Source organism: Gracilinanus agilis, chromosome 1 (genome assembly GCF_016433145.1).
Source record: "Gracilinanus agilis isolate LMUSP501 chromosome 1, AgileGrace, whole genome shotgun sequence".
Lineage (NCBI taxonomy): Eukaryota > Metazoa > Chordata > Mammalia > Didelphimorphia > Didelphidae > Gracilinanus > Gracilinanus agilis.
This window is the reverse complement of record NC_058130.1, coordinates 63706947-63719139: the sequence shown is the minus strand read 5'-3', so window position 1 is coordinate 63719139 and position 12193 is coordinate 63706947. Positions and strand designations below refer to the sequence as shown.

Here is a 12193-nt window from a genome sequence, read left to right as displayed (position 1 = left end):
GGGGTAGGTGGCCCAAGGCATCTTTTGCCCTTATAACACAACCAGAAAACCTCAAGAACTACTGCCCAAGACTATCCATTAGAGAAAATTAAAGAAGCATGAAAACTATCCCCTTCAATTAACCTCCTCCATTATGAGCAATCTCTCTACTAGTTTATTTTCCTCTACTTAACCAATATGCTCAGGTATCTGAAAAAGTGCTTCCTTCTCTCTAACTTTGCTTTTACTAACAAAATGCTCCAATGAGTAGAATATATCCATTGCTTTGACTTCACCACTTCCAAATTCTCCATAGTTTGGGTTCTACCTTCTACATTACAGAAAATGTTCTCTCAAAGGTCACCAGTGATTCACTTTCTAATTGCCAAATCCGACAGACTTTTTCCTATCCTCATCTCTTTTCAACATCAAAAACTACTGTCCACACCTTCTTTTCTTTCCTGAAAATTTCTTGAAATTCTTCCTCACCTTGGCCCTAATCCAGCCCTAATCTCTTGAATTCCAATTACATCACCTGTTGGACATCTCCACTTGAATGCTTCATCAATTTCTCAAACTATACATGTCAAAAATGAAATTTATTGTAGATTTCTAAGAACTCATTCCTCCACAAACTTCCCTATTTCTTTTTTGAGGGAACCACTCTGCTTCCAATCATCCATGTTCCTAAGCTTGCGGCAAGTTTCTTCCTTCTCCCTTTCCTGCTCTTTCTCCACCCTCAAATAGAACCACTACCCAAATCTTATCTATTCTGCTTCTATCTCTTTCAGTCCTCCCCTTACTCTTTCTCACAGGGCTACCACCCTCATTCAGGCTCTCTTAAACTCTCACCCAGACAATTGCAATTAACTTCCTAGTTGGTTTTCTTCCTTCTGGGACCCCTCTACTCCAATGCTTCTTTCACCAACTTCCATATGAGCATTCCTAAAATATATATCACTATGGCATACCCCTACTCAAAAAATATTTAGTGGCTCTTTATTGCTCCTAAGATAAAATGCAAACTCCTTAGCCTAGTATTTAAAGCACTACCATATCTGGCTCCCACCAACCTTTCTAGCCTTATTTCACAGGACTTCCTTTCATGTACTCCACACTCCAGGAAAACTAGTCTACCAGTTGTTCACCAAACCTAGCATTCCATCTCCAGCCTCTGGTTTTTGTACAGGCCATCTTCCAGGACTGAAATATACTCTCACATCATAACCACATCTTAGACCGCAGAAATTCCCTCCAGGCTTGCCTCGGGCACATCTTCAATGTAAGGGGTGTCCTGATGCTCTGTTAGTAATGCTTTCTCCTCCTCAAATTATCTTGTATATACACTTTATCAGAGTGCATAGTAGACACAGACACAGACACACACACAGACACAGACACACACACAGACTCAGTAAAACACAAGCTCCTTCAGGTCAGGGATGGTTTGTTTTGCATTTCTGTCATCATAACCTCAGTGGCTTGCATATATAGCAGACATTTAATAAACCTTTGTCAAATTAAGTTCTATCATCAATTTGATCATCTTCCTCCTCCTCTTCATTCTGACTCCTTCATTAGTTCTTTTTTCTCATCTCACTGCCTCACTACAGGCATTAACTTGAAGTCCTTTGTTTTCCTTTCTTCTTTACAATCTCTCCTTGCAATGACCTTTAAAGGCTTCCACTATCACCACCACAGGAATCTTCAGCCCGACCTAATCTGCTTAAGTATAAGATTGTTTCATTTACTGCATATGTATCCCTAGTACTTGGCAGAGTGCCTGGCACATAGTAGGTACTTAACAAATGCTTGATCAGTTGACTAACTGAATTATATTCAATTGGCCATTAATGGAAATTTCTTCTACTGATGCTTTGAATTATTATTTAATATTTTGTTATTTCCTTTTTCGCCATATGTTTGATCTTCTCTATTACATTATAAAGTGTTTTGAGGGCTAGGACAGATGTCCTGAAAAAGCACTGGATTTGGAATCAAAGATCCTCGGTTTGGAGTACAGATCTACCAATTACTAGGTTCTCCAACTTTGATTCAATCTATCAATAAACATTTATTAAGCAACTACTTATGTGCCAGTAGTCACTGTGCCAAGCCCTGGAAATACAAAAAAAGAGTTAAAAGACAGTTCTGTCCTCAAGAAGCTCACCATAGGGAAAACAAATCTGTTACCCTCTTTTGAGTCTCAGTTTCTTTCTCTATAAAATGAAAGAATTGGATCAGATCTCTAAGGTTCCTTCCAGCTCTAAATGCTACAACTCTAGTAATGGGATACAATAAAGGGGAAAGGAGGGAAAGTAGAAAGAAGAGAGAAGATAAAATGAAATAGGCAGGCAGAAAAAGAAATAAGGGGAAAGAAAGGGAAAAAGAAAAGAACATGAGAACATGTGCATCTCTAATGGAAAAGAGAAGACTTTTGATCTCTTCCTTCTATAGAAATTATCAAGTGCTAATACAGTATACAAGGTATTTGTTCTGTTTATGGGCCCTATGCCTGGGGCTTTGAGGGACAAAGGAGGATAAAAATGTGCATTGAGAATTCCAACAATTAACCATAAAACTTTCGGAAATTCAATTATTTTTATCCAAACACTTTTGGGCAATATATTGTAATAAAACATAAACTAATGTTGAACCAGGTGCCTGATTCCTTCAAAAGGCATCATATGTCCTGGTGGGAGCTGGAGGCAGCCTTCACAGGACTGCCAGGCCCTGTGAGAAACATGCCTCGCTACACCTCGAGCACACACAAGTACACCGTGGCAGTCTGGCCTCCAGCAAGCAAAGACGAAGACTAGCGTGAAAAAGGAACTGGAGTTTATGCTGAGGCTGGATATTTTTTCCCTCTGGGCTGATTTTCTGCTTTCTGATCCATTTCTGGGTTATAGAAGCATGAAGGCCCCAACCAGATATGTCATGAAAATATTGATGGTAAATGCCCAGGGCATCAAAATCAGTGTGAGCCAGACAATGGGTGGGTTCATCCTTTTGCCGTCACCCAACTACCTCAAAAGTGCCCTCTGTGCTACAGTATGTCACGGTATGCAAATAGTGGTCAGAAAAGCTTAGTAAGCATTTAAGTCATCCTTTCCTTCCCTCCCCCCCAAAATGATCTCAGATAAGTTTCATGAAACTGAGCAGAAGAAAAAACCAAATAGTCTTCACATCTTAACCCCCTAAAGGAAGAGGCAAAGAAAACATTTTCAAGTCACAGAAGTGATCTATTATGATCAGCCATGTTGCTTAAGCTGTTTTCCAGGAAAAACCACTAAATCACTAGCCTGAGAGGAGTGCCATTCCTCTTTCTGCTTTGTTCAGCGATTTGTATAAACATTTTACCAAGCATACAAAAATCTATATTCTTAAAAATTAGGAGCTAATATTGCTATTTTAATTATTAGTTGGATGTGTCACTCCCCCATCTCCTTCAATAAATCTCTCTGTTATTCTACAGAGTTCCTCCAAACTCTGCAAAAAAAAATGAAGACCAGGGGGCAGCTGGGTAGCTCAGTGGATTGAGAGCTAGGCCTAGAGGCGGGAGGTCCTAGGTTCAAATCCGGCCTCACACACTCCCCAGCTGTGTGACCCTGGGCAAGTCACTTGACCCCCATTGCCTACCCTTATCACTCTTCCACCTATAAGTCAATACACAGAAGTTAAGGGTTTAAAATTAAAAAAAAAAAATGAAGACCAAAAAATCTCCCCCTACCTCTCACTCCTGTACCTTTGTTCTTACGATCCCTACTACCCTCAAAATCTCCAGCTTCTAAAATCTGCTCTTCTTTCCTTCCTTTCTTTTCTTTTTTTAAATTTTTCCCTTCTCAAATCAAAGTCATCAATAATCATATGAAAAAATGTTCTAAATCACTTTTGATTAGAGAAATGCAATTAAAATAACACTGAGATACCACCTTACATCCATCAGATTGGCCAATATGGTAGCAAAGGAAAGTGGCAAATGTTGGAGATGTGACAAAATTGGGACACTAATGCATTGTTGGTGGAACTGTGGACTGATCCAACCATTCTAGAGGGCAATTTGGAATTATGTCCAAAGAGCTATAAAACTATGCATACATTTTTTTAAACCCTTGTACTTCGGTGTATTGTCTCATAGGTGGGAGAGTGGTAAGGGTGGGCAATGGGGGTCAAGTGACTTGCCCAGGGTCACACAGCTGGGAAGTGGCTGAGGCCAGGTTTGAACCTAGGACCTCCTGTCTCTAGGCCTGACTCTCACTCCACTGAGCTACCCAGCTGCCCCACTATGCATACATTTTAATCTGGTAATACCATACTGGGGTCTGTATCCCCAAAGAGGTAATAAAAAAGGAAAAAGGACCTACTTGAACAAAAATATTTATGTCAGCTCTTTTTGTGGCAGCAAAGAATTGGAATTTGAAGGGATGTCCATCAATTGGGGAATGGCTAAACAAATTGTGATACATGTTGGTAATGGAATATTACTGTGCTTTAGGAAACGATAAGCAAGATGATTTCAGAAAAAAACTGGAAAGATCTGCAGGAAATGATGCAGAGTGAAATAAGTAGAACTGGGAGAACATTGTACACTATAACAACAATATTGGACAATGATTATCTGTGAAAACTTGACTACTCTCAGCAATGCACTGATCTGGGATAATCCTAAAAGACTTATGACAGGGAATGCTATCCACCTCCAGAGAAAGAACTGTTGGAGTCATCTTTCACAACAGTGTATTTTTGGCTTTATTTTGGAGTTTGGGTCATGTATGACTTTGCCTTCCAACAATGACTAATATGGAAGTGTATTTTGCATGGCAATAAAAATAATTTTTAAAAAAATTTCCCCCTTTTCTCTTAGTATCAATTTTAAGCCAGAAAAGTGGCAAGGTCTAGGCAACTGGAGTTAAGTGACTTGCCTAGGATCACACAGCTAGGTCCCACTTTCTTTCAAAGCCTAAGTCAGGTGTCATCCCTTCCATGATACTGCCATGATTACTACTCCTCAACCTAGAAATAACCTCTCCCTCCTTAACTTTAACATATTCAATAAACATTTTTTTTTAAAACCCTTGTACTTCGGTGTATTGTCTCATAGGTGGAAGATTGGTAAGGGTGGGCAATGGGGGTCAAGTGACTTGCCCAGGGTCACACAGCTGGGAAGTGGCTGAGGCCGGGTTTGAACCCAGGACCTCCTGTCTCTAGGCCTGACTCTCACTCCACTGAGCTACCCAACTGCCCACAATAAACATTTTTTAAAAGAGTACATCACCATTCCCAAGCAAAAACTGAAAAACTGGAGCAAAGGGAAAGGAAGGATAGCCAAACAGCTTATTCAGTAACCCACAAGAGCCAAATGACTTTGCTTTACTACTGACAATAGGGAACTCCTAATGGCAAAGGGGACCAGTATATATCTATTTGAGGAGTAACGAGTTTCTTGAAATGAGAATGATAGTCTCTAAAAGGACTTAAATGGGGAGAGCACAAGAAAAGGAAAGAATTATTTGGAGTTTTTTTTTAAAACCCTTACCTTCTTAGAATCAATACTGGGTATTGGTTCCAAGGCAGAAGTGTGGTAAGGGCTAGGTAATAGGGGTTAAGTGACTTACCCAGGGTCACACTGCTAGGAATTATATGAGGCCGGTTTTGAACGCAAGACCTCTTATTTCTAGGCCTGGCTCTCAATCCATTGAGCCACCCAGCTGTCCCCTATTTAGAGTATTTTAAAGGAGAAGAACAAAATAACAGCATGAAAACAATATTTCTAGTAATTCTTTATAAGTAAAAAGTTCCATTAGTAAACATATCTCATCTGCCCAAATTTCTCATGAAAATTAATGGCCAATGATCCTTTTGCTAGGTTTCCATAACATATACATAAACATAACATAAAGTTAGGCTATCAGGTGATTTCAAAGGTCAATTTCTCCTGTGCTTATGATTAGTTATTAGATGTGATCTGTGACACCACCATTCTAAATGTTAACGTGCATAAATGATTCTGAATGAGTAAAAAAAAAAAATCAGTATAAACATGGAAGGTAAACTTGCTTAAAATTTTAAAAATTAATTTATTAAATTAATGTATTCAGTACTAACACACACTGTACAAACCCCATATCTTTGTTCCCAAGGCTCCACGTATAGAACATGACACTGAAACTATATTGTGATTTTTAAGTAGAAGTCAAAAGGGCCTGTTCCACCCCTTTCTGACAAGTAAATAAAACTGCAGGGAGATCAAATAACTCACTAAAGAGAAGATATAATATTTTATCTCCATTTTTACAGTCTCATATCCACTTCCGTTGAGAATAACAAAGTCTGAATTCTTATGCAACACTTATCTAAATGTGTCGATTTTATCAGATTGATGAATTTTACTAACAAAAGGCAGGGCTAGGAAATCTTTTATGACACATTTGGAGCATTCACAGAGCCAGAGTTTTAATTTAACCAACTTGAGGATTCTCAGACAGAGCTGCAGGTGTTGGCTCAGAAAAAAAATCACCACGGGGAAGGTCTATCAATCTTTATGACAGGAGAAACAAAAACACCTCATACTTGTTTGCCCTCCACAGACAGGTTCGAAGGAGAAGCAGAAGTGGCAGGATATTGTCTTGATGCTGCACAGAGAAGCGGATGCCCTGCTACCTCTCTGTGACCGCTACTTAGTATTGATCAAAAGAGAATGGTTCAAAAAGGATCACAGAAAATGATAAAATGATGAAGGTTTTCCAACATTGTGCAGTTGAACAAGGGCACTATCCTGACAACATCAGAACAAGTCACTCCTGAAGCTGCTGTTCAGGGAGGTGGCTTTACAGCCTGTTCCTACCATGGAAGTTCTATCACCTTTCAGAGTCTAATCTGTTACTACTGAAGTTAGTCCCATTTTTTAAATTGTATAAAATCTTGGTTTTCCCATCTTCCATTTTAACCAATCCTTTCTTCTGATCTTAACTGTCTGTAAAAATCTCCAATCAGCCTTTTTCTCCTAAAAAAAAAAAAGAACCACTTAGCACACACACAAAAATGTATTTTTGAGTTAGAGGAACCTAGAAATTGAACAGTCCTAACTCCTTTAACAAAAACAGAAAGTGAGTCACAGATAGGACTGATGATCCTGCTGAGGGCCCCAACCAAGGGTGTGCAAGAGTCTACAGAGCCAGGTCAAACCTGCAAGTTGACTGTTAAATTTCAAGGAGTGTGAGCATTTACAATTCAGAAGTATAAATCAGGGCTTGATGTGGTTTTGTTGATTGTCTAGACTTAAGTGATGGATAAAACGTCAATGCAGATTAAACTTTAAATTGAGTTATCTGTACATTTCTTTCCCCAAAAAGCCCATTTTTTTAACCTGAAGCAAAACCCTGGGCAACAACAGCTTCAGAGCAAACAAACCCAGGGCTTCTGCCTCCTTGTATTCCTTCTACTACACCATGCGAAACCTCTAAACTAAATTAAAATTCAAAATGTGGCAGCATCTAACAGAGTACAAACTACATTTTAGCTTGAGTTTTTTGAAAATTTGTAAAAATCAAAGGTAAAAGTCTGGGGGAAACTGTGTGCTTAGAGGAATCTAACACCAGTCATTAGAGTCTTTCATTATTCTACATATACACACATACTCTCTTTCTCTCTCTCTCACACACCACACACACACACACAGAGTCCAGCAGCATCATGATCAGTCCAATGAACAGGATGAATTCTATTTCTCTTTAATTACTATTATATGAAAGATTATTAGTTTACTCTTGACAAACCTACTTCGTGTTCTCAAGTGTCTTCTGCATTTTCTTGGTCATCTTGTCAATAGCTGCCTGTCTCTTCTCTTCTGCTAGGAGGTCTATCTTGTTCAGTACCACAATTAGCTTCTGACAAGCAATTTGCCCAATCACCAAGCATTCTGCTGACTGAGTCTGCATCCCTTTGGTCACATCGATAACTAGCATCATCAGATCAATGATCTGGGCTCCTAGAGAAAGAGAATACAAGGTTAGATGAATGAAAACAGGAGTGAACTTTCTAGCAAGTTGTCTGACATCCTAGCCCAGAAAGCAGAGGTAGCACAGGAGAAAGAGCACTAGGTTCAGAACCCAAAGCCCTACAATCATATCCTTCCTACTAAACTACCTAAAGGACCTTGTGAAAGTCTCTTCACTTAGGCCTATTTCCTCATCTGTTATGTGAAAGGCTTTACAAATGACCTTTCAGGTCCTTTCAGCCTCAAATCTGGGGTCTATGATCTATGAGGTCTACAATTAAAGGTCTCTGTTGCCTAGATACAAATATAAAAATAAAATACATTTCTACCATAGGGTCTCAAAACTTTTAAGACAACATTTCAGATAACTTAGGGAGATGTCTAAAAATTATAGCCAAGGACATAACAGACAAAGAATCACTCTATAGGATTAGATCCTGAAAATCCATTTCCAATATACAAAGAGGTAGAGGAAGCCCAATAAAGGCTATGACTGACCAGGTCAATTACTGTATCGACTAGGTCAGTAAAGCACAATAAGACAAATAAAAGGTTGTAGCCAAGGGAACCAAGCAGTAGAGGACAAAAGAAAGACTTGGTTTTTTCTAACACAGACACTACAGCAGCAGAGAACCAAAAAGCAGCTTATAGGCTTTCTCTCCGAGTGATAAAGAAGACTAGTCCTATGGTATCATTGGTACAGCAAACTAGTGGACGAAGAAATTACCTATACCAGTGCAGGTCTGCACCTTCTCTAAAACTGATTGTCTTAGAGAGCTCTCTATAGCCCAGAGAAGTTATATAACTCACATCAGGACATACAGTCACAATGTGTCAGAGATAGCATTTGAATTCGCATCTTCTTGGCTTCAAGACCAGTTCTCTTTCCACTATTGTATGAATTACCCTAGGAATTTCAGGGCAAATCTACTTAGCCACTGGCCCTGTTTCCCTATACTTTCCCAACAGTGCATCCCACCAACTAGAAGTAAATGAACCAGACACAGTTGTAAGTCAGAAACAGAGTACAACACCCTAATAGAAACATATTCTTTAAGTTTCTAGGGCCACAAAGGTAGCTCCCAAAAGAAATAATCTTGACTACTTTGCTTTAATATGACCTAGTGAACATTTTCATATTGGACAATCATAATAATTTTGTCTTCTTGCAAAATATTAAACTATTCACTAATACTCATAACATCTCTAGCAAGTTGGCATGGGTATTGGGGTTTCATGGTAGTAGTAGCAGCAACAGTAATACTAGTAGTAGAATTAGAAGAAGCGGCAATAACAAGAACAATAATAATGAAGACTTGCCTCAACAAAAACACAAAGTAGGTAGTAGCAAGTACGATTTTCCTCCCTTATATACAAATGAGAAAACTGAGGCTCAGAGGTCACCTGACTGAAGTTACCCATAGTAACATAGCTACTCAATACCAGAAAACTGAGCCTGAACCTGGTCTTTTAATTCCAAAGTGCTTTTCACCAAATGTAATCTAGTATATAGGCAATATTATCATTCCATTGTGCAGAGAGGAAAATCTTCAAGAAAAAAAAAATTTTTAATCAAGTGCTTTAAATAACTACATGTTTTGACATGGCACAAGAAAAGGAAAAAAATGAAAAAGCTACTCATTTACTCTTGTATTTGAAATAAAGGGAGAATAACAGTCTTCAAAAAGCAGCCTATTTTCTCTTTTCATGATGCCCTTTTGAGTTTGACAGTGATAATGCTTCTTTGGCTGGGGAAGTACTGGACCAAGATAGAATTTAAGATTTAACACAAAAAGAAAAATGGATAAAAAACAAATGAGGCTGAGCCTTGCATTCAACTGATTGATCTGGGGTTCATTCAAAATAACTCCACTTGCAAGAAGGCCTAGATCCAAATACATTTCTGACCTATAATTGTTATGGGACCCAAAGTGAGTCACTTAACTTCTCTGGGCTCTAAAGAACTCTCCAAGACAAAGAACTGCAGAGAAAGTGCAGAACTGCACTGGTAAAGAGAGTTTCCTCAACCAAGAGTTCTCTATACCAAATTGATTGCAAATTTGTATTTTAGAGGAAGGAATAAGAAATAAAGAAATGGAGTACATTGGAGAAATTGAAGGAATTGTGAAATGGTGGTTGTTTGGCAGGTTTACCCTGTGGTCAATTAGCTGTGCAGGTTATAGAAATGTGCTAATTAGGGTTGAGACATGGACTCAACTTCCCTAATGGCTAGTTAGATTAACTTAGACTCATGGCCAAAGACTTCAAACAACCTCTTCCCGTGATAAATATGTTCTAATGGTGGCAGGGGACAAAATCGGATACATGGCTCTGCACTATCTACCCCACAACCGCTGAAAAAACAAAGTAGTGATGAAAGTGGTTTGCATTCATTCACAATAGGCCTATGAAGTAACTTAGAAAGTACAATATTACACCTATTTTCCAAATGGGGAAACCATTTCAGAGAGGTAAATTGACTGACCTGGCCAAATGGCTAGTAAATGACCAAAACAGGCCTCAAATCTGAGTCTTCTGCCTCCAAGTTCTCCTAGTACCCATTGTAGAGGGCATGCCCTATTGATGGGGCACCAAAGTGCATTCTATTCATAATCAAAATCCAGCACTTTCTTCTTTGCATGTGACTGTAGGTTAGCTTACAAAAAGCTAAAAAGGATCAAACCGTGATAGAAGAAAAACCTATGGAGAAATAAATGATGAAGCCAGCTCGCCTACCTTAGCTGGTCCTGTACACAAAAGTATTTTAGTACTGGATTCAGCCAGAGGCTCTGGAATTAAGTTCTGACTCAAGCAACTAATTATGTGACCTCGGGCAAGTTACTTCTCAATCTCAATTTCCCCATTTGTAAAAAGATAACAGTATTTGTTCATAAGGTTATTGTGAGGAAAATGCTCTGACAGTTGTAAAGTTCTATAAAAATATGAGCTATTATTAATGAGAACACAGCCAGCCAAGAATCTGGAACAGGTGAAGAGGACCCTGGAGTAGCCACAAAATAACAAAAATAATAAACTCATTAGCTTTAAAAGCAATTTCTTTTATATGAACTCAACAGTAGAACTGTAGGTGGACAAGCAAGTTATTTGGATTCCCATTTTACCAATGAGGGAAGTGAGAAGATAAGAGGTTAGTGGACATGCAGGCTACGTCCCAGCTCATAAAGCCAAATGCAGGTTGCAGGCTCAGCTGCTCTGAGGCCTCAGCCATTACTCTCTCCACGATTCCCCATGATGACTGGGCAAATGCCACAGAATGCAGGCACTCAATTCACTTCAGACATTTATTGGCCCACCTACAAAGAGAAGAGTACTTTACAAAACCATTCCCCAGCCTATGGGTAAGGGCCGATTATTCACACTGATTTTACAAACAATTCTCACAAGCTCAGGGATCTGGTTTCAGTCCCCAGCACAGGCCCTTCATCCAAGCAGAGAGAGAGTGGGCTGCTAAAGGGGGTCGATGGCAGCAGGCAGAAGGGAAAGCTGTTGAAAGGAAGAAGATAGTAAGTAAAATGACATAACACGGACACGAGGACTAAAGAAGCAAAGAAACATTTGGTCATTTAGCATGAGTATGAGACCTTCTAAAGACAATGTTCAAAATGAAAATGAATCACTTACAAGAGAAAAGAGAAGACAACAAAGCATGCAAAACATTTTAAAACATTTTCCATCAAAACAAAAGTTTCGGCATTTTAATTGGTCCAGTTAACTAGAAAATTCATAAGATCACCTCATTTCCTCAATATATAAGTCTATGACAGTTGAGCAAATACCAACAGATTCCTGTACTTCCTTCCCCCCTCCATTTGAAGAATCATCATACTATTGAGCCTGAATTACCTACACTGAACCACCAGAATCTGAAAGCAGCTGCTGACTCGGAGTCAAGAAGATGGTTTATTAAATTGCTTAAATAACTGTGTTCTTAGGTTACAAAAGCTAAAAAAGATCAGATCTTGGTAGAAGAAAAAGCTATGGGGAAATAAATGGTGACCAAACCAGCTAAAGGTTCACCTATTCCAGTTGATACTGTACATAAAAGTATTTTAGTACTGGTCTCAGTCAGAGGCCCTGGGGTTAAGTTCACAAGAAGCATATGTGGTGGCTAGAAGGTACAAAATTATACCCATTTTACAAATGAGGAAACTATCACAAACTAGTGTTAAGGATCGTCTGGCCTTCTGGCTTCACTAA

The 12193-nt window shown here is 38.9% G+C and overlaps 1 protein-coding gene across 1 annotated transcript in view; it reads right to left on the bottom strand.

Annotated features, from left to right (window-relative positions):
• Positions 1 to 12193, bottom strand: part of EEFSEC (eukaryotic elongation factor, selenocysteine-tRNA specific) — a 364013-nt gene that overhangs the window by 246963 nt on the left and 104857 nt on the right. The window contains exon 2 of the mRNA XM_044669113.1: positions 7759 to 7966. Coding sequence (XP_044525048.1) covers positions 7759 to 7966 — 208 coding nt within the window. The remainder of the gene's footprint in view (positions 1 to 7758; positions 7967 to 12193) is intronic.